At 34.4% G+C, this 21615-nt stretch overlaps 1 protein-coding gene across 2 annotated transcripts; it reads left to right on the top strand.

Annotated features, from left to right (window-relative positions):
* Positions 1 to 862: 862 nt before the first annotated feature.
* LOC127841946 (uncharacterized) lies at positions 863 to 15109 on the top strand. 2 transcript variants are annotated; one of them, XM_052371108.1, is made up of 6 exons: positions 866 to 1048; positions 7134 to 7259; positions 8084 to 8187; positions 11420 to 11473; positions 12047 to 12197; positions 13312 to 15109. In XM_052371108.1, exons 1-6 carry the CDS (start codon positions 987 to 989, stop codon positions 13499 to 13501), a joined length of 687 nt encoding a protein of 228 aa, XP_052227068.1. In that variant the 5' UTR covers positions 866 to 986; the 3' UTR covers positions 13502 to 15109. The 2 variants fall into 2 exon arrangements, with proteins under 2 accessions (XP_052227079.1, XP_052227068.1); XM_052371119.1 differs by lacking the exon at positions 11420 to 11473 and having other exon boundaries at positions 863 to 1048.
* Positions 15110 to 21615: the final 6506 nt, after the last annotated feature.

Here is a 21615-nt window from a genome sequence, read left to right as displayed (position 1 = left end):
GATGTATTTTATACTTTATATAAGCAATCCTCCTAGTTTCACAAAATATAACGACAACAACTTACAGAACTCTCCAAATCATTAATTCGTTTCGCGTTGCAACGCTTTATAATTTTCAGGTTTTTAAATCGTCAAAAGATGCATATAATGGCTATTTTAGACCATGGTAAATGTTCAGTATTACTGTTTTCTCACAAATATCATAACTAAAATGAAAATTTGCGAATCTGAAAACAACTTGTTTGCATTTTTGTCGAATTATCCCCAACAGCTTGAAAAGGCCCCCTTTAAAGTCCCATGCTATTTGATCAGCTAAGTGTTATACATAATGTTATAAGATGGAGTCATTTTATATTAAAGGTCAATATGTTTTTCACAACAGATCATCAGAAGCTTTGCATGCATGAAGAGAGACAGAGAGAGAGAGAGAGAGAGAGAGAGAGAGAGAGAAGATAGAGAGAGAGAGAGAGAGAGAGAGAGAGATAGGCTGTCGGCCTTTCGTGTCGTTCTGTTCTTTCAGTCGCTTCTCTCTCTATCTCTCTAGCTCTCACGTCGCTTCTTCTACTCCTAGTTTACAATAAAAAGTCAAATGCAACCACAAAACATGTTGAAAGTCAATGCCCAACAAAAAACATTTTGAAAATTAATTAATTTCTTCTAATGTATGGTTCACTAAAAAAGTAAACGTCTTATCCTCCACTTGACGCCTTTGAAAGGAAACTGAAAGTAGCACACAACGTGCTACCTCAATCCGTATATTTAGTGTACGGACGGGTTTGTTTATTTAGTTATAAATTATCAATGCTGTCTGTAGTTTGAATCTATCAAAACCAGTCAAGTCAAAGGTGAACGTACGTCAAATGACGCAAATAAGTAAACAAGAGAACGAAGTCCATTCTAGGGTTTGAATAGTGTAACCATCACGTTGATGTTATTAAATGACGTGTTTTTGTCGTTAATTGTTTGTAACAGAGTAAAAACAGACCATGCTTTCCGCATTCAGTGGCTGGTTTCCGTTGATGATGTGTTTATTTGTTGGCATAGCCAGGTAAGCTGAACTCGATTAGAAATTAAATATATAATTAACATTAGTACAATATCAGTTGAATACTGAAGTAAAATCTCACAATTTACCCAATCAAGTCAAATAATCATTTCCAACATCTATATAAGTTTGAGCAAGACTTACTTTATAGATATTGTTAAGGGGACTGGACAGTTATAATTTTATGGCTGTAGTGAAACGTTTTTACCACTCTATGTCAGACTTTGAGACACATGCTTAGTTCAATCTTTATGAAATGTGGTCATTGAATTGATTTTGTCATAATTTTATCTCAGATGAGTTCAAAAATGGTAAATATTTGTTTAAAAAACAACAACATGGCAACCATGGGGAAGGGCAGTTTTCCTAATATGGCAGGATATTGTGGCGCCAACCCGGATATTGTCAACCCTAGTTGCAATAATCCAACTCCCAGCTATTGACCCTCCGTACGTATGTACTCATAAAAGCTCAGAGCATTCAAGAAGAACTATTGTCAACCCTTAATAAAACTAGAAGTCACATTTTAAGTCCAAAATCACAGTTGCTTTTATTGAAGATTTGTTCTAATGATATCTAGGCCCAGGTTGAAAATGCTGATAAATAATAAAAAGATGGCTGTCAGAGGAAGAGAAATTTTTGTTGTAAACATGTATGTGGCCAAGAAACTATAGCTGGAACAGGATGTTTAATTTAAGTTTCACGGGGCGGGGCGCCACCTTTTTAGCTCATCTATTTTTTTTAAATTATGAGCTGTCATCACCTTGGCGTCGGCATCTGGTTAAGTTTTGTGTTTAGGTCCACTTTTCTCATAAAGTATCAAAGCTATTGCATTCAAACTTGGTACACTTACTAACTTTCATGAGGGGACTAGGCAGGCAAAGTTAGATAACTTGGCTGACATTTTGACAGAATTATGTGCCCTTTTTATACTTAGAAAATTGAAAATTTGGGTAAGTTTTATGTTTAGGTCCACTTTTCTCATAAAGCATCAAAGCTATTGCATTTAAACTTGGTACACTTACTTACTATCATGAGGGGACTGGGCAGGCAAAGTAAGATAACTCTGGCGTGTATTTTGACATAATTATGTGCCCTTTTTATACTCAGAAAATTGAAAAGTTGGTTAAGTTTTGTGTTTAGGTCCACTTTTCTCATAAAGCATCAAAGCTATTGCATTCAAACTTGGTACACTTACTAACTATCATGAGGGGACTGGGCAGGCAAAGTTAGATAACTCTGGCGTGCATTTTGACAGAATTATGTGCCCTTTTTATACTTAGAAAATTGAAAATTTGGTTAAGTTTTGTGTTTAGGTCCACTTTATTCCTAAAGTATCAAAGCTATTGCTTTCATACTTGCAACACTTACTTACTATCATAAGGGGACTGTGCAGGCAAAGTTATGTAACTCTGACTGGCATTTTGACAGAATTATGGCCCCTTTATACTGAGAAAATTGAAAATTTCGTTAAGTTTTGTGTTTTGGGCCGCTTTACTCCTAAAGTATCATAGCTATTGCTTTCAGACTTGGAACACTCACAAACTATCATAAGGGGACTGTATGAAACAAGTTGCATAAATCTGGTTGTCATTTTGATGGAATTATGGCCCTTTTTGACTTAGTAACTTAGAATATATGGTTAAATTTTGTGTTTACATCCACTTTACTTCTAAAGTATCGAGGCTATTGCTTTCATTCTTCAAATACATTCATACTATCATGAGGGTACTGTACCTGGCAAGTTGAATTTTACCTTGACCTTTGAATGAACTTGACTCTCAAGGTCAAATAATTATATTTTGCAAAAATTGCCATGACTTCGTTATTTGTGATCAGATTTGATTGATACTTTGACAAAACAACTCTTACATGACGTACTACAATAGACTCCACCCAAACCATCCCCCATGCCCCCCCCCCCCCCCCCGAATCCCCCCCAATAAAAAACAATTTTTTTAAAAAATTTTTTTAAAAGATCATCTTATAAATGACCACACCCTCACACTATACCCCCCCTGACCCCACCCAACCCGTCCCCCCAATTTTTTATTTTTTTTTGGAAACATAGTTAAAAAACAAAAATATTTACTTTTATTATTTTATTTTTGAAAGACCGTCCAAATATCCCACCCAAGAATATCCCCCCCCCCCCCCCCAAAAAAAAATAATTTATTTTTATTTTGTTTTTGCATATTTATTTCTTATTTTTGGAAGATAATGTAATAAATGACCACACCCCCACACTAAACACCCCTCTCCACCCCAACCATCCATCTTTTTTATCCCCGCCGAAAAAAAATTCGGAGGGGATATAGTAATTGGTCCTGTCCGTCTGTCCGTCCATCTGTCCGGCCGGCCGAAACTTTGTCCGGAGCATAACTCCAAATCTATTCAATGGATTTACTATAAACTTAGAATGTAAACAGATGGCAACTAGGAGAAGTGCAGTGACCAAGAACTATAACTCTATCTACCTTAGTTTTTGAATTATCTCCCCTTTTATATAACTTTAAAGTAAATTTTTGTCTGGAGCATAGCTCTAAATATACTAAAGGGATTTACTTAAAACTTGAAATATAAACAGATGGCAACTAGGAAAAGTGCAGTGATCAAGAACCACAACTCTATCTACATTAGTTTTTGAATTATCTCCCCTTTTATATAATTTTAAAGTAAATTTTTGTCCGGAGCATAACTCTAAATCTACTGAAGGGATTTACTTGAAACTTTAAATATAAACAGATGGCAAGTAGGAAAATTGCAGTGACTAAGAACCATAACTCTATCTACCTTAGTTTTTGAATTTTCTCCCCTTTTATATAACTTTAAAGTAAATGTTTGTCCGGAGCATAACTCTAAATCTACTAAAGGGATACTTGAAACTTGAAATATAAACAGATGGCAACTAGGAGAAGTGCAGTGACCAAGAACCATAACTCTATCTACCTTACTTTTTGAATTTTCTCCCCTTTTATATAATTTTAAAGTAAATTTTTGTCCACAGCATAACTCTAAATGTACTAAAGGGATTTACTTGAAACTTGAAATATAAACAGATGGCAAGTAGGAGAAGTGCAGTGACTAAGAACCATAACTCTATCTACCTTAGATATATAGTGTTTGAATTATTTCTCTTTATTCAATTTCAAAGTAATTTTTTGTCTGGAGCATAATGAATTATCTCCCTTTATTTGATTTTACAAATATTATTCTACTCTCTAAAACTAATGTTGTCATACAGCAAACACATTTCAGCGGGGATTTGGCACTACTGTGACAAGCTATTGTTGATTGAAGTATTGAGATAGTCCCTTCACCTTTAAAAAGAAAAATAGATGAGCGGTCTGCACCTGCAAGGCGGTGCTCTTGTTTTGAGATGCATTAATAACTGGGCCAATGCTACTTCCGAGGTTGCGCTCAGGCCCAGATGTTTTGAAAGTTAATGAATAGTTTTACAGGGTGATTAGGTTTTTATGTTTTTTGAACACTTTTACTCATAATTAAAAAAAAAAACGTCCAATGTAGTGCCATTCAGCAAAGATAAATTAATAAAAAATATACACAAACAGTCATTCTCCACCTATTTTAAAACATGAGAACCTTTATAATTTGTGGCATGGTGGAGTTTAAGATATATTGAATGCAGACGTATAATAGAAGATTAAAAATATCAACTTATAATACTGACCAATCGTGCAACACTGATAAAATTCAAAGATTTTGTATGCATCATTACATTTTATTAGGAGGAAATCCATTAACCTATTATTTCTTGTGTGTATTAAACAGTGCTCCAGCTAGGCCCAAATGGAAGGACTTGTCACCCTTCGGTTCTGAAGCTGAGCCCTGCACTTTAATTCTGTCCTTTTTGTATTATTTTTTAGCTCACCTGAGCACAAAGTGCTCATGGTGAGCTTTTGTGATCACCTTTTGTCCGTCATGCGTCGTCAACATTTTGCCTTGTGAACACTCTAGAGGCCACATTTATTGTCTGATTTTCATGAAACTTGGTCAGAACATTTGTCCCATTGATACATCGAATGAGTTCGAAACTGGGTAATGATGGGTCAAAAACTAGGTCACTAGGTAAAAAAAAAAGAAAAACCTTGTGAACACTGTAGAAGTCATATTTGATGCCCAATCTTCATGTAACTTTGTCAAAATGTTTGTCTTAATGATATGTTGGTTGAGTTCAAAAATGGTTCTGGTCCTTTGAAAAAAATGGCCGCCATGGGGCGGGGCAGTATTCCTCATATGGCTATAAAGAAACCTTGTGAACACTCTAGAAGTCACAATTTTTGCCCAATCATTGTGAAACTTGTCAAAACACTGGGTTCATTGATATCTCGGACGAGTTCGAAAATGGTCCAGATCTGTGAAAAAACATGTGGGGCAGTTTTCTCTCTATATATATAGTGAAAACATGTGAACCCTCTAGAAGTCTTATTTTTGGTCCAATGTTCATGAAATTTGGTCAGAACATGTGTTTTTTGGATATGACAGTTGAGTTCGAAAATGGTTTGGATCGGTAAAAAAGCATGGAAGCTGGGGGGGGTCATTTTCCTTATATTTATATAGTAAAGCAAGCATTTATTATGTTGAATTGACAGAGTTGTCTCCCTTTTTAAAATATATATTTTTAAGCACAAGAAGATTAAGTGGAATTAATTATAAATGATAGTTTTACATTCTGGAAGATAGCAAACTTTTGAATATGTTTTTTATTGTTTGATGATTCTGTACAATATGGCATTCTTTTGTCAAACGATTAAAGCGAGACTATACGATTTTTATTTGCATTAAATTGTAATATATTGCTAAATACATGTTACAAATACACAAAATAGGCAAGACATTGAAGACGAATTTCATAAAATGCAGCAAAGACAAATTAGCGCCCCGAGCCGATGGTGACGAAGATATTTTGTACATATTTTCCTACAATAACCGAAGAAGCCTTTTATTAGGATCGGAGTTAGTGTTTGTGTGTCGTATGAATAGACATCGCTGCAGAAATTTAAAAACAACCATTACACTAAATTAAGATTGACATTGTACATGCATGATATACATTCTGGCAAATTCGACTTTACAGACATTTTCTATTTCAGAATTAAATATCTGGCTTATTTCGCATTTTTCGACACATGTTCTTCTTAACTTTTATTTTAAATTATATTGAAATGTATGACCTTGTTAACACCCTAGAGGTCACATTTTTTTCCGAAACTCATGAAACTTAGTCTTAAGAGTTGTCCCAATGATATCTTGGATGAGTTTGAAAATGGTTTTTGTTGCTTTAAAAACATGGCCACCAGGGGCGGGGCATTTTTCCTTATATAGCTATATATGGCTTTGGTAAAACCTTGTTAACACTCTAGTGGCCACATTTATTGTCCAATCTTCATGAAATTTGGTCAGACGATTGGTCTCAATGATATCTTGGATGAGTTAAAAAATAATTATGTTTGCTTGAAAAAAATGGCTTCCAAGGGGCGGGGCATTTTTCCTTATATGGCTATAGTAAAATCTTGTTAACACTCTAGAGGCCACATTTAATGTCCGATCTTCATGAAACTTGGTCAGAAGATTCATCCCGATAATATCTTGGATGAGTTCAAAAATGATGCCGGTTGGTTGAAAAACATGGCTGCCAGGGGCGGGGCATTTTTCCTTTTATGGCTATAGTAAAACCTTGTTAACACTCTAGAGGCCACATTTATTTTCCAATCTTCGTGAAACTTGGTCAGAAGATTTGTTCCAATAATATCTTGTTATCTCAGGTGAGCGACTTTGGGCCTTTCAGGCCCTCTTGTTTATCTAATTACATACACAGTACAATTACATATATTAAATAATAATTTTTTAATATATTATTACACTGTTATTCATTTATTCCTTATTGTAGAAATTTTATTCATTATGTTTGATAATAAAGGATATGATATATTGTATCAAATGGCTCGCTAAAAAGTACCCTTTTGAGAAAAAAGTTCGGGCTCAGAAGTGCCCTTTTGACAAAATATCCCCCACTGTCCTTTTCAAATCCTAGCTTGAGCACTGATTTAGAAATTTTGCTTTACAGTGCTACAAAATGTACCAATGTGCTGCATCGAAAGGAGACTCAAGAGGTATTGAAGAAGGAGCCGTGTATACAGAAGTACACAGCTCGTTGTGGATGGCTGAGTCTCAACTACTGTACCTTCTATCAGTAAGATTGATGGACTATATATATACAACTTTCAACATCTATTTTGCCATTTTGTGAAAACTGACGCTAAACGAGTTGGAAAATGGTTCCGGTTGCTTGAAAAACATGGGCCCCAGGGGGCAGAGCATTTTTCCTTATATTGCTATAGCAAAACCTTGTTAATACTCTTCAGGCCACATTTATTGTCCGATCTTCATGAAACTTGGACAGAAGATTTGTCTCAAAAATATATTTGATGACTCGGAAAATGGTTCCAGTTGGTTGAAAAACTTGGCCGCCTGGGGGCGAGGCATTTTCTCCTATATGGCTGTTGTAAAAACTTGTTAACACTCATAAAGTCACATTTATTGCCTAATCTGAATGAAACTTGGTCAGATCATTTTTTTTATGATATCTTAAATGAGTTCGAAAATGGTTTCCATCTGTTGAAAAACATGGTCGCCAGGGGGCAGGGAAGTTATCCTTATATGGCTATACAATGTAGTAAAACCTTGTTAAGCACTCAAAAATTTACATTTATAGTTCATTATTCATGAAACTTGGTCAGAACATATGCTCTGGCTGCACAGAACATTTCAATTATTTTGTATCTCATGTGACATCTTGCACTCTTGTTACCTGAAAGTAGCTGTACTATACTTCAGTAATTGTAGTTAAATATGAAATTTAATACATGTACTTGCAATACACATTCTTTAAGAAAAAAGAAGTGCTTTATAAAATTTATGTAATCAAGTTGCCACATTTAATTTTGTTCATGTTATATTTGAATTATAGTATTTTTATCTTTTCTCAAATTATTGTATTTTTATCTTTATTTGCAGCAGTACATATTGTGACAGAAAGGCAAATGAAACAATAACATTGTACTATATTGAAACCACATGCTGTGAAGGGTTCTACCAAGCCAAAAATGGATCATGTCTAAGTATGTGCACAGGAATAAATTGGCACTTTTTCAAATTGTTGTTTCATTGTGTGATGTTGTCAATTTTGTTTTGTAATAGATATGTGCACTGGTAGTTATCGCCACGCTCCAAATTGGCGCAGGGGGATTATGTGGTTATCTCAACCGTCTGTTCGTCCGCCTGCCACTATCTCCTCCTACACTATTAGCACTAGAACCTTGAAACTTAAACACATGGTAGCTATGAGCATATGTGCGACAGTGCACTATTTGGAATTTTGAAAGCTGCGGCGTGGGGATATGCGTCGGGCCGCGGCTGCGCCATTTCTAGTTGTCTGCGGTTAAATTCCCCTTTAACAATTTTCGCAAGTCTTCATCATTTTTTATGCCCCCGAATGAGGCCATATAGTGATCGGACTGTCTGTCTTTCCGTCACGCTTTGCGTTTGGGTTTCTGCGTTTAGGTTTCTAAAAATGCTCATAACTTCTATGTCCCTTCAGATAGCAACTTGATATTTGGCATGCATGTGTATCTCACGGAGCTGCACATTTTGAGTGGTGAAAGGTCAAGGTCATTTGTCAAGGTCAAAGTTCAAAAAACTAATCCAAGGGAAGTAATAAGCTTCAAAGGGAGATAATTATCTGTACCTGCCAAATGATAAAAAAACAATTAATAAATCAAAGCGGAGCAGTAAGGAGCATTGTGTTTCTGACAAACACATCTTTTGTTTGAATATTCAATCCCAATTTTCTTTCCTTTTGTTCTACTTTGGTCAAAAGTTAAAATATCACTCTACATCTGTTGGAAAGCAATACACTTGGAGACTTTTCTAGCGCAAATCAATATAGCTCCCTTATTTTAGAACGGCTTTGTTGAAATTTGCACTCAGTCTAATTCAACAGATATTTAATAAGTCATGAAAAATTAATTGAAATTGATCAACATCAAAATATCTAACATAACAAATTTAAAAATTCACTGGAAAAGTAAAATTCTCAAAATGGTGCATCGTAAAATAATAAATTAATACAATGTAATGTGAAAAGTAAAACGCATTAACTTACGCGTTTTCATGACCGACCGGCTTGCATTTGCCCTCATGAATATTCATGTATGAGCCATATTGTTTTTCTAATTAATGTAATGTTTTCCAGGTATAAAACCCAACGAGAATGATGAGATTGAAATAAAATTGGAATTATACATGCAGCGTTGTACTACACTTGGTGACTTTTTGAAAGCAGCATTTTTTCTAACTTAAATATCTCAGATATGAGAAAATATTTTGATTTAAAATTGTACATGTGATCATTTGACTACAATAAGTGCAAGCAAACGATAAAAGCATTAATCTGTGACGATCGGATGCTTCAGCAATTGGGGAAGGTAGCCAGCAACATGCTGATTGCGCTGTTGCCCTCCTGAAATTGTATACGAGAAATATTGATTTTTAATTAATTTGATTTTTTCCTGGTGTTTCAACCCACCTAAAGTGAAAACATTGAAATATATTGCGGTCCACCATTTTCGCATGCAAAACAATAAAACAACACCTACCCCACGTGCAAAAGCGCACTGATGAATGATTTTATCGTTAATTTGCACAGAATATAGTCAAATGATCACATGTGCAATTTTAAATCAAAATCTTAACTAATTACTGAGATATTCAAGTTTAAAAAGTGTTGCGTTATAGAAAAGTCTCCAAGCTTATGTGGAGTCATTCATCACTAGAATCACTTTTTTTGTCATCATGAATTCTATCAGGTAATAGTCCAGCCCTCTTGTGGGCAGCTTACTATAGCTGTAAGAATTGTGGTTCTATTCATACTTTCCTTTCTCTTTCCAATCTTTTCCTCCACCACCAAAAAAATATCCACAAATTATGAAGTATAGATTATATGTTGTTGCTTACAATATCTATGTTCACATCTCATAGCTAAAGGTCACAATTACAGATAAAATGTCAAATATGGGCATTATTTAGCTTGCATGGAAAGTAACTAAATCTTTATCAGCCAACATGAATTCATAAAAAAACTTCACATAGAAGATAATAATTTTGAGACAGTGTGTAACATTAAACCTTTGTGTTCTTAACTCCCATGCGAATTTCCTACTAGGGAACAAAGGTCAAATATTAACAACATAAAGCTTGTTCAAACTGTTACCTTATCATTCATCATGCAATTTTTAACTGACTTAACACAATATTAAACATTTGCATGATTAAGCATGGCAGACACAAGACTTGTGGCTTTTACCTTACCAAGGTCACACTTTGAGGTAAAGGTCAAATACTGTCATACATATTGGTCTTGTTTGGACCATATCATTCTTTGAACAGTTTGAAAACAGCTTGCCACAGATTTATACTCTGACTAGACTAAGTTCCACCTGCATCTTTTACGAAATTGTCATACAAAAAAATAATTACATGCTTACATTTAAAAGGTCAAGTATGGGAAATTTGTCAATACGCTGCTGCAAATGATCACCATGTGGAAAGAACATGTCAGTGGCATGACCCGTGTCCCTAGCTATATACTTACAGGTCAAATGTCAAATATGGCATTTACAGTGACTTGCCACAAATGGTCACTATGTAAAGACAGCATTACAGGTGCGTAAGCTGTTCAGGTCGTTGCATGGGCTTTGTTCAGCACACGGAAAAAGACCCTCATTTATTGCCTTTTTCTGAAATTAATGTGTTATGTATTCATTTTAACATTAGTCAAAATCTAAAACTAATATTAATTGGAAATTTAGGTACAGGGGTACTTCTAAATAGAAAATTCAGTCACAGGTGTTCCATTATTTGGATATGCAGGTTCAGGGGTTGTTTGCAAATTCAGGGGCAGTGGTGCCATAGATCTTAAAGTTTTTGTTGGGAAAAGCCTACAAAGTAGTTCCAAGCTGAAATTTCACTGAGATCAGAGTAGAAATTTAGGCATGAAAAAGCTTGTCAGAACTGTGGCATTGTTTTTCTTCAAGTAATTTAACAATAGACTCCTATTAAGTATTAATGATTACAATAAGGTGGTTGCTTTTCATATGCATGTACTTATAATAAGCATTCATGACAACAGGCTCAATCATATACCTACTTGCATCTACTGGCAGTTTAATATGTATGTGTCTTTTTTCATCTGCGTCTTTTGCACAGATTCAATATTTTCTTCAACATATTAACTGTTGTGTTGTTATTAAGTTTCGTAGAATGTATGCATGCTTCCATTTTGTATTGTTTCAGAAAAAGTACCAGGTGTATCATATGAAATATATGAACTCAAAGAATCACCCACAGGTTTGTAACTCTGTCCACCATTGAACAAGAACAACATTATAAAAAGTTCACGCTCATGCATGAAATAGTCAGGATAAAAACAGAAGTGAAAGTTTGTTAATGTATCGCATATTATGTAGATCTACAGCTTATTGTCAAAAAGTTTATGTAAAAGTTTAACTCTTTCAGTGCGGGAACCGAATTTTGAAGGCCTTTTCAAACAGTTTGGATCCAGATGAGACGCCACAGAACGTGGCGTCTCATCAGGATCCAAACTGTTTGCTATTCTGATAGTATTCTTTGAAAAAAATGGAAGAAACTGCTAATTTTAGAAATTCAGCAGACGACATTTTAGCAGACCACAAATTTCCCAGCATGCAAAGGGTTAATAAAGTAGCAATCATGTCTTTATCTGTAATACCGTAGAATAAGCGGTTTTACCCTGACCTCAGTTCTGCAGTCCTTATTTGAGTCTACCAAGATGTATTGTGGAGTGTGTGCAGTCTAGTAAGGGACTAAGGATGCATTGACATTTGATTTGTATGAAAGAAGTTGATATCCTAACAGCCTTTAACAATGAATTCTTCATTTCAGCTGATGCTGCTTTTGTCAAAGGGGAGCCAGTAGATGCGGGTAGCAGAGGTGTAACTGACAAGATGTCTGTCGGGGTGTATGCAGGTATTGCATGTGGAACCATACTCTTGGCCACCATTGCTGCCTTCATAGGAGTAGCAGTACGAAAAAGGTGGGTTAGTGTGTCCAGTACAGAAAGCTGTTGCTAGTAGTATTTGTTGAACTAAATGAACGTTTACAACGCTAACAAAATATAGTTTCTATATGATAGTTATAACATCGACCAACACAAGTGGTGCCAGTTTGTGGAACGCTAGACTACAAATCTTTAGGCCTTTTCTTTGCCATTATGGGAAAATGCAATTTAAGGTTAAGGAATGTTTTCATGCGGAAAAAACACTGATTTGGGAAATACTTATTTTATATAACTCTTTGTAATAATTCAAATTCAAAGGACAAAATCATATAAATTATAATTATATACTTTTTTATGCAATTGAAATACAATTGAGAAATAATAATTATAAGATGCAATTGAAAAATAAAAAAGGCCTGATGCAATTATTGTGGGTTCCATTCATGGACGGTCCTCATAACTAAACTTGTGTGGTCATTGATCATGAAATTCTTTCTACTGCCATTATCCGCCTTACCTCTGATTTAAGTTGGGCAGTTGTCATTTACTATGCGAAATTAGCGATGGTAAAGTAGCTTACCCAGGAAAAGTTTGTGTTGGTTAACTGACTGCAGGATAAGACTGAAATACTGTTAAAAACGACAACTATCCAATTTAACAAGCATGTAACAAACACAGCAATGTTTTTATGCCCCCAGGGCGAAAGATCGGGGGTATATTGTTTTTGGCCTGTCTGTCTATCTTTCATTCATTCATTCATTGTGTGTGTCCCAAAACTTTAACCAAAACTTTAACCTTCGTTAAAGTTTGGTCATAACTTTTTAAATATTGAAGATAGCAACTTGATATTTGGCATGCATGTGCATCTCACAGAGCTGCACATTTTGAGTGGTGAAAGGTCAAGGTCATCCTTCAAGGTCAAAAGTCAAAAAAATACAATCCAAGGGAAGTAATAAGTTTTAAAAGGGAGATAATTTGTAAACCTGTTGAATGATAGATTGAAATTTTATTTCAAAGCGGCACAATAGGGGGCATTGTGTTTCTGACAAACACATCTCTTGTTCCTAATTGTAGGGGAGTTCATGTAAATATCTCTTAACCATGCCCTTACACATATTACTGAAATAAGCCTGCACTGATAATTTTACAGAAAAAGAAGGCAGTTAACAGAGAAGCGCTCTCGGGAACAGCATGTGGTATTTCTTCCTGCAAACTCATCAGCATCTAGAAATTCATTCCCCAAAACTGAGGCAGCAAACATCTCTCACCCTGCAACAGCGCAGGCTGATGTACCATTCTTGCCAGAAAATTTAGACAATTCTCCAGAATCTGAAATATAGCTGCTAGCCAAAATTTCATATGTTGTATAGTTTGTATAAATACTGTTAAGTTTTGTGTTTAGATTTTTTACAAAGAATTATGTTGTTGAAGTACATTTGGAAAAAGATAAGCTAAATTGATAGTTATTTGTTAAAATATTATAACCTGTGTCACAAGTAAAAAGCACCAAAATAAATAAATATTAAAATAGTGTGTATTTGTAAAATATATTCTTTTTAGATTAAATACCTATTGCATGGATTTAAAAGACATCACAAGAGCCACATACAAATTATAAATTTTATTCTTACATTTCAGTTGTGTTTTAATCTTTTTTATTATTATTCAATATAACACATACAATGTGTACATGTATATGATCTTAAAACAAAGTGATACCATGTAGCAGCAATAATGTGCAAAACTTGTACAAGATATGCTAATATATATTTTTGACCTTGTGGTTTTCTTTCGGTTAAAAAAAAAGGTTGATATGTATTTTTTTCTTTGGTTGGTTGTGATAGGTGTTTAAACTAAAGAAAAAGAAAAATAACAGAATAGTTATAAATACGGATGGGTTGCATAAAGTGGGTAGAAAGCATACTAATCTTATAGTTTGATGATGACTCAATTCAATTAACAAGTTTTTTTTTATGGCTTGATTAATTTATTTTACTTACGCTGTGTTTTAGCAAGAAAATGTTTATTCATCAGGTGTTTTTCTAAGCTATGTTTTTCTGCACATCTTTTCCTATAAATTAATGCATAAAATTAAGATTATTGTATCTAACTTGTCTGATTTTATAGATAGTAGATATCCATGTTAACTGTAAACTGGCTATTAGGGACATCCCAAGAATCTTGTTTTATGTATTGTTTGGAAAATAGATGTGTTTTGTGAATTTAACTAGTCTCTCAGGGATGCAGCTAAAAGAGTCCATGTTACTCTTTCCAATAAAACCAAGTATATACAAGTATTATTATGGTTTTCATTGTATGTATCATTTCAATTTAATCACATATTTCGCTTGTATTGTTTTATGAAACATCATGTTAATTGTCAACTTTACAAAAAAGTTTTTCTGCATTCGTTTAAATTCTTTATTCTTGGCAAATATTTGAAACTTGTTTGTTTCTGTATACATTTGCATTTATTCCTTTCATCAAATGACAATAGAGTAAAGCAACAATTATAATATCGATTTTTGAACATGCAAAATTTGCAAATAAAGATAGAACAATGTATGAAATTTTCATTGATTTACTGATTAAGTAACAACATATACATATGTATTAACTCATAATTTTCCATATTGCATTTAATTGCAAAAAAGTATGTATTTCTTTGGAGTGTACTATGTTATATTATGTTATGTATACAAATATTTAAGTAATGAAATGATGTTACTTGCAAACATGCAATTTTAAATGACAAAATCAGTTGCTTTTTTTTCGTTGTTCATATGTACACATTTACATTTAGTCTTATGAGATTGATTTTGCATACTAAGTTAGCCTTTACAAAGCACTTCCATATTTCTAAATGCATTTTAGATTGCCATTGCTACACAATGTAGACACATAGCCAACAAATATGGTTGCTCAATAAAACAGTTGTATGAATATCATCATTTTGTTTTCATGTATGATAACGGCTTTAGCTAATCAGGTTTTCATAATGTGTAGTGATTATCTGGTTTTCAGAAAATATGTTTAATGAAGCGAAATTGTAAAGAAAAGTAAGCAATCATTTTGAAAAGTATAAAATTATTATTACGAGTAGTAATTGAATAAAAAATAAAACTTAATCTTTGATATGCTGTCAGCACCTAACACAACCATGACTGACTGTTAAAGTTATTGATAATATTCAATTGTTATTTTCCAAAAGCGACCAGAAATAGGACTAAGAAAGGTTCACTTAATGACCTTTTCAAAACATAAAGTGTTATTGATAAGTTACTCCCTCGAAAAGTCTACGCAATTCTGTTTGTTTAATTCAGGGCAACACCTTATTTATATCCACATTACCATTGGTAATGGGGGCTATATAGGAGTCACTTTGTCGGTCGGTCTGTCTGTCCTGAAAATATCATCCGATCTTCACCAAACTTGGTCAGAAGTTGTTATCTAGATTATGTCTAGGTCAAGTTTGAATAATGGTCATGCCGGGTCACGGGGTCAGTTAGTGCGTTTTATACCCAAAGTTTGTCAGGACCATAACTATGTCATTTTATCGTTAGATTTTAAAATGACTAGGTACATTGGTTCACCATCATTGGACGGTGTGTCATCCAAAAAAGTACGTTGATATCTCTAAGGTCAAGGTCACACTTGGAGTTGTCCATAAATGGTCTTGTCCGGGCCATAACTTTGTCATTTATTGTGAGACTTTAAAATCATTTGGCACATTTGTTCACCATCATTGGCCGGTGTGACATGCAGTAAGAATTACGTTGATATGGTCAAGGTCACATTTTGAGTTCAAAGGTCAAAAATGGCCAAAAATGAGCTTTTCCGGGCCATAACTATGTCGTTCATTTAGAGATTTTAAAATCATTTGGCACATTTGTTCACCATCATTGGACGGTGTGTCACACAAAAGAATTACTTCAATATCACCAAGGTCAATGTCACACTTGGGGTTCAAAAGTTAAAAATGGCCATAAATGAGCTTGTCCGAGCCATTACTATGTCAGTCATTGTGAGATTGTAAAATGACTCTGTACATTAATTGTGTTCACAGTCATTGGACGGCGTGTCATGCGAAAGAATTCAAGATTTCAAAGGTCAAAAGGCCATAAATGATAATGCATAACAATTCATAAAAATCGCCATAAATTAGCTTCTCTTGTTTTGTGAAAACAGCATGTAACTTAACTTAACTTAAGTCAATGAAGCATATGGGGGTATACGTCAAGTCTGTGACAAATCTCTTGTTACTAATGAATGATGTTTGCTACAGGATTAAAAGTGTTTCCCAAATTAGTTGCCGGTGAATGCAGTACATGTATACTGATAAGGATTGTTAATGCATGTGACATTAGCCGCGTCCTGACAAATGGGTATTATACCGTATGCAACCAGCGTAGCTCCAGACCACCCTGCGCATCCTTGCAGCCAAGTTAAGAGGCACCCTGTCCGCTAAAGAGGCCGCGAAACCAGGCCTGCCTATAAAGTGAACAGAATAGCACCTGACAAGACTGCTTGGATGGTCTGGAACAACGCTGGCCTTTTATTGCATAATACCCATTTTCGTATGACGCGGCTCATGTGACGCAATTACCGACGGGCTCCTCAAAGTGAAAACGGCAATACAAGCATATAGCTCATGGCCGAGTTACTGTTAATGTCACTGTATGACAGTTATCGCATCATAAATTGACCATACACAAATCAGGCAGCCGACAGCATTGCCCCCGATTCTGCGTTTCATTCTTAAGTGACATATTAGCAATACTAAGATTTGTGAAAAGCTTTATCATGGACACCATGTCTTCTTCTTGTCCTGTCTTATGTCCTCTTTGCCCAGCACATCAGTTTCCGTAGTGGTTTAATCATTGGATTTTCCTTGTCATTGGAGACATGTCGGCCAAGTCTTTAGAGCGTCTCTCGGCCTTGTTTTCTATATCTGAATGATCCTTCTCAGGACAAGATGAATCGACAGAATAAAGTAAATGATTCTTAAGGGTGACACTTACTCTGCCTCTGACTTGTGGCATAATTTCCTTTATTTGACAGCATAGCTTCAATTCGAATTAATATAGTGGCTCAAACTGCTTGGTTCTGATAAAGCTACTGATTAACATTTGATAAACGTTTATTTACGCGGACAACATTGTCATGTAGGCGGACTCGCTAAAACGCACATCTTAAATTGTTTGAATGTTATTATAATATCACAATACTATTAAAGTATTCTTTTACTATAGCGATATACTTTTTATTGTTATTTTAGCTACTAAACGAAGAACTCGGTAGGATCTCTGTCCATGTATGTCGCCAAATTAATGCGCTAAAATATTGGTATAAACTGATCAATTTACATAACGATCACATCGTAAAAAAGGTGTATAACATGCTTAAGAGAGATACGCCAAGGAACAGAAATAATTACAAAAGCAATTGGATATCAAATATAAGGGAACGCCTCGTAACTAATGGTTTTGGTGAAATTTTGAATACAGAACATGTAATCAACCACTCTTGAAATTGTTAAAAGGCGAATAATTATAGATAGTTATCACCAAACCTGGCATTTCGACGTAAATTCGTCATCGAAATTAAAAACATATTCTCTTGTTAAACAAGCAATCAAATATAAGAGTCCTATTTGCAAAAAAAAAAATCTTGTAAAGAATTCGAGATTTGCTCTTTCAAGATTCAGAACATATACTCGCATAGACTTGCTATTGAAACCGGCAGATACACGAACATGCCTCTGAATGAACGAATTAACCTGCCGATCATGTAACATGAACCAAATTGAAAAAGAATACCAATTTTTACTTGTTCGCTCTATGTATAATAAGCTCTGAATGAACTATTTATAACCTTATTACTGTCACTGGCCTATCCTAAATAACTTCGAATTGCTTTTAAAATCAACGTGTAGTACAAGCTAATATAATAATTGCAAAATTTATATATTATGTCGAGAAATTAAGAATAGACACTGACCTTTTAGATACTTTTTTCACTAGTATGAATCAACCTCACTTTTCATTTACGAATAATATATGTATAATTCTTCACTTTTGCCACTATAGTTAGCAATGTGCTGCTAAATACTTGTTTGTATGTTCTGTTCACGTTGTACTTCTCAATGTCGATATTATGTATTGTGCTTTAACATTGTAAAATGCTTATGCAAGATAATTTTGAACTTGGACTATTATATGAATATTAGGTCGTGAAGTAGAATTATGCAGTTTTTAGATGGGCGCTTTAGCGCCCGTCTAAAGTGCTTAGTGTGAAATTCAGGTCGATACGACTAGGTATGATTAACCCAATACCCGCTTGCGTATCCGCGCAAGAAAGAGCTGTATAATTTATGCAAGAGGTTTGAGTTCTCCAATTATGTGTATTCACAAATGGCAACATTATATTAATATCGTGTTACATTCAATATTTTCGAACGGTGTTTTATAGAAAAGAATCAATAAACAATGATCGTATTGTACGTGTCGCGGAGGAGATTGTTTATGAATGATTAAAATAGTCCACTTTCTGCTGCGTGTGCGTGACGTAGTATTTTCGCTCAGCTCATTCATAAATCTGAGGCTGGCGATAAACAAAGGGGAGTCCGTGTGAGAATAACGCAGTAGTATAAGGTTACGCTTGTTTATATTCACAGGTCTCAATTAATAATACGTTGACCACGAGTTCAACAATTATTACAGGGATACGATAGACAACATAAAAAAATGTTTCATTATCGCTGAAACTGTTAAAAAAAACATTTAAATATAACAATAATATTCTCTAAAAAATGTAGTCTTGCTGTTTTGAAATAAGGTTTGGAATTTTGTTTTCTAAATAACTTAATTCAAAACAAAAGTTTAATTATCGTGTTTTTTACTTGTTAGTCGCATATTTACCGCATTATAATGTGTGTTATAATAGGCAAACCATACATTAGTAAAATTCAATCTGCCTTCGCACATAGAGGGAATGGGTCAATTAGGTGCTGCGTTTCCTTTGCTTACTTCAGTTAGAGGTCAATTATTTAAGTAATAGCAATCACAGGCTCCGACTTCAAAGGAATTGCGGAGCTTTCTTACATAATAAAAGTCGTAGTCGCATGGTATTTGCGTTTTGCGTCCTATTTGGTCACGTGGTTCTTTTTCCCGGTTGTTTTGGCATTCATAATATATGAGGCTATTAATAGATGCGTCTGTCGATAAACAAAGGAAAGTTTACGGGTTATAACAACGCAATAGGTTACGCTCTCGCATACAACTCAATGACGTAGTACAGGTCGTAAAATTAGAGATTCGGGAAAAAGTTGACGCTTATTTATATCAAAGACCCATATTATCTATAGGTCTTTGTTTATATTCTCAATTTATAAAACGTTGAACATAAGTTCAACAATAACTTCAGCGATACGATAGACAAAAAAAAGTTTCATAATTGCTAAACCCGAATATAACAAACAATTTATAATAATAATACGAATGCAATAGCAGAAGGTTAGTAGAAGGTTAAGCTTGTTTATATTCACAGTTCTCAATACATAGACAGTTGGATATGAGTTCATGAATTACTACAGGCATACTATAGACAACCTCGAAAATGCTTTTTAATCGCTAAAACCGAAAACAACCTAATATATTATATTAAATATATTTATAACAATAAATGTCTTTTAAAAATGTAGTCGGCGTATACGCTGACTATGAAATAAAATTAGCAATTTACTTTTCTAAATAATTAAATACAATTAAACAAAAGTTTAACTATTGTGTTGTGTTTTTCACTTGTAAGCTGCATATTCACCGCATGAAATGTGTGTTAGCATTGTCAAACATACTACGGGAGAGCACTTCATATGTGTCCTCATATGCCTTGTTATGAGTATCTTTCTTCACTATCGAAATATATCGTATGTTTATATTTGATTTAAACGCAGTTTTCTTTCGACACATTTAAATCACACGTCAATAGCGCCGTCATGCGAAAATGGGTCTTATGCGTTTCGGCAAGCGTTTGTTAAACCCAACATGTGCTTTTGCGCTGTCAGGCCATAGGCGATGCTGTTCGCTTTAAAATCACTCAATATGTTATGTTTCTCCTTACCAGAAGGAGTGATAGCTGAGTGGGCTATTTATATGATGGGCGCATATGGAATAAGACCCATTTTCACATGACGAGGGTCATTACAAATCTCATTGCGAATTGAAAATGCCACATTTAAGAACAATGCTTTTTGATACAAAATTGAATTGAAAATAGCAAACTTGTTAATAATGGCAGCCTATCCACACATTAAGGAATGATTTCCAGACGTGCTGACCAAGTACGGCAAACATTGTGGTATGATAATTAAACGATTTTCTCTTATCGTGACACTACTATTTCGCTAATGATTGTTTTCTCATCTTGGAGGCGAAAGTGAAATTCTGCGAGATGGATTGTAACGCATAATCGTAACAGGGCCACAATTTGTGTCGTTTGAGCATACAGAGAGTAGTCCGGAATTCCTTACACTGAACAGTGCTACATCCTTTGAACTGAGCACATACGCAGTGATGTAGCAAAAATTCAGAGGTTGTATCTCGAATCAGCTTATTAAATATTCGAAAATATTCATGCGTGTCTGTTGGCGTTATGTAAAAGTCACTAAGATGAAAACTGAAACAGCTACGCCTAAAAGCGCATGAGTGCTCTATACCTATGTTTATGTTAGCGTTGTTGACACCGTGTGAACTGCTCGGGTAATAAGTAAAGCATAAACAGCAATGTTTATATACTTTTATTCCTCCATATACAAGATACGAAGATTGTTGTATATTTTGAATTTGTATATGGTGTAAAAAATCAAAAGTTTTGTACACGGAACTTTCATTATGAATTTATATTCTTGGTGAGATAGTCATTTGATATAAGAAAAAAATATTCCTTTAATATGGTGTCTGCAAATTTTCTTTATATTAAGTTATCATTACCATTTTCATCATACTTTCTATGCTTTCAGAACTTCCAAAAAGCATGTTGTTTTTATTTTGTCTTAGTTATTTCTATGAAATAATAAGGATGATAAAAAGTGCACACAAAACTCGACCCGTGCGCTATGACACACACTTTATAAAGTTGAATGGCGTGTGTTCATTTCAAACTTGCGATTGATTTTCAAAAATGAATTGCGTGTTGAATTATGCAATAGCGAACATCTTCAGTGCCTTCAGCGCTTTGATTTAGATATTAAAGTCTGAAAGTCAACATGCCCCATTACCAGAAGAAGACAGTAGTAAGTATTTTTATTTCTATATCAATGTTTATTATAAATATACGATCAAAGTATGATCAGTTATAATACATAATTTTATAACAAAGATTTGTGCATTAAAGAGCAACGAGTAAATAATGAATTCATGCATTTTCAAGCTTGGGTCAACATTATTCGCTGGCA

Source organism: Dreissena polymorpha, chromosome 1 (assembly GCF_020536995.1).
Source record: "Dreissena polymorpha isolate Duluth1 chromosome 1, UMN_Dpol_1.0, whole genome shotgun sequence".
Lineage (NCBI taxonomy): Eukaryota > Metazoa > Mollusca > Bivalvia > Myida > Dreissenidae > Dreissena > Dreissena polymorpha.
The sequence above is the reverse complement of the archived record's forward strand: the minus strand, read 5'-3'. Positions and strand labels throughout refer to the sequence as shown.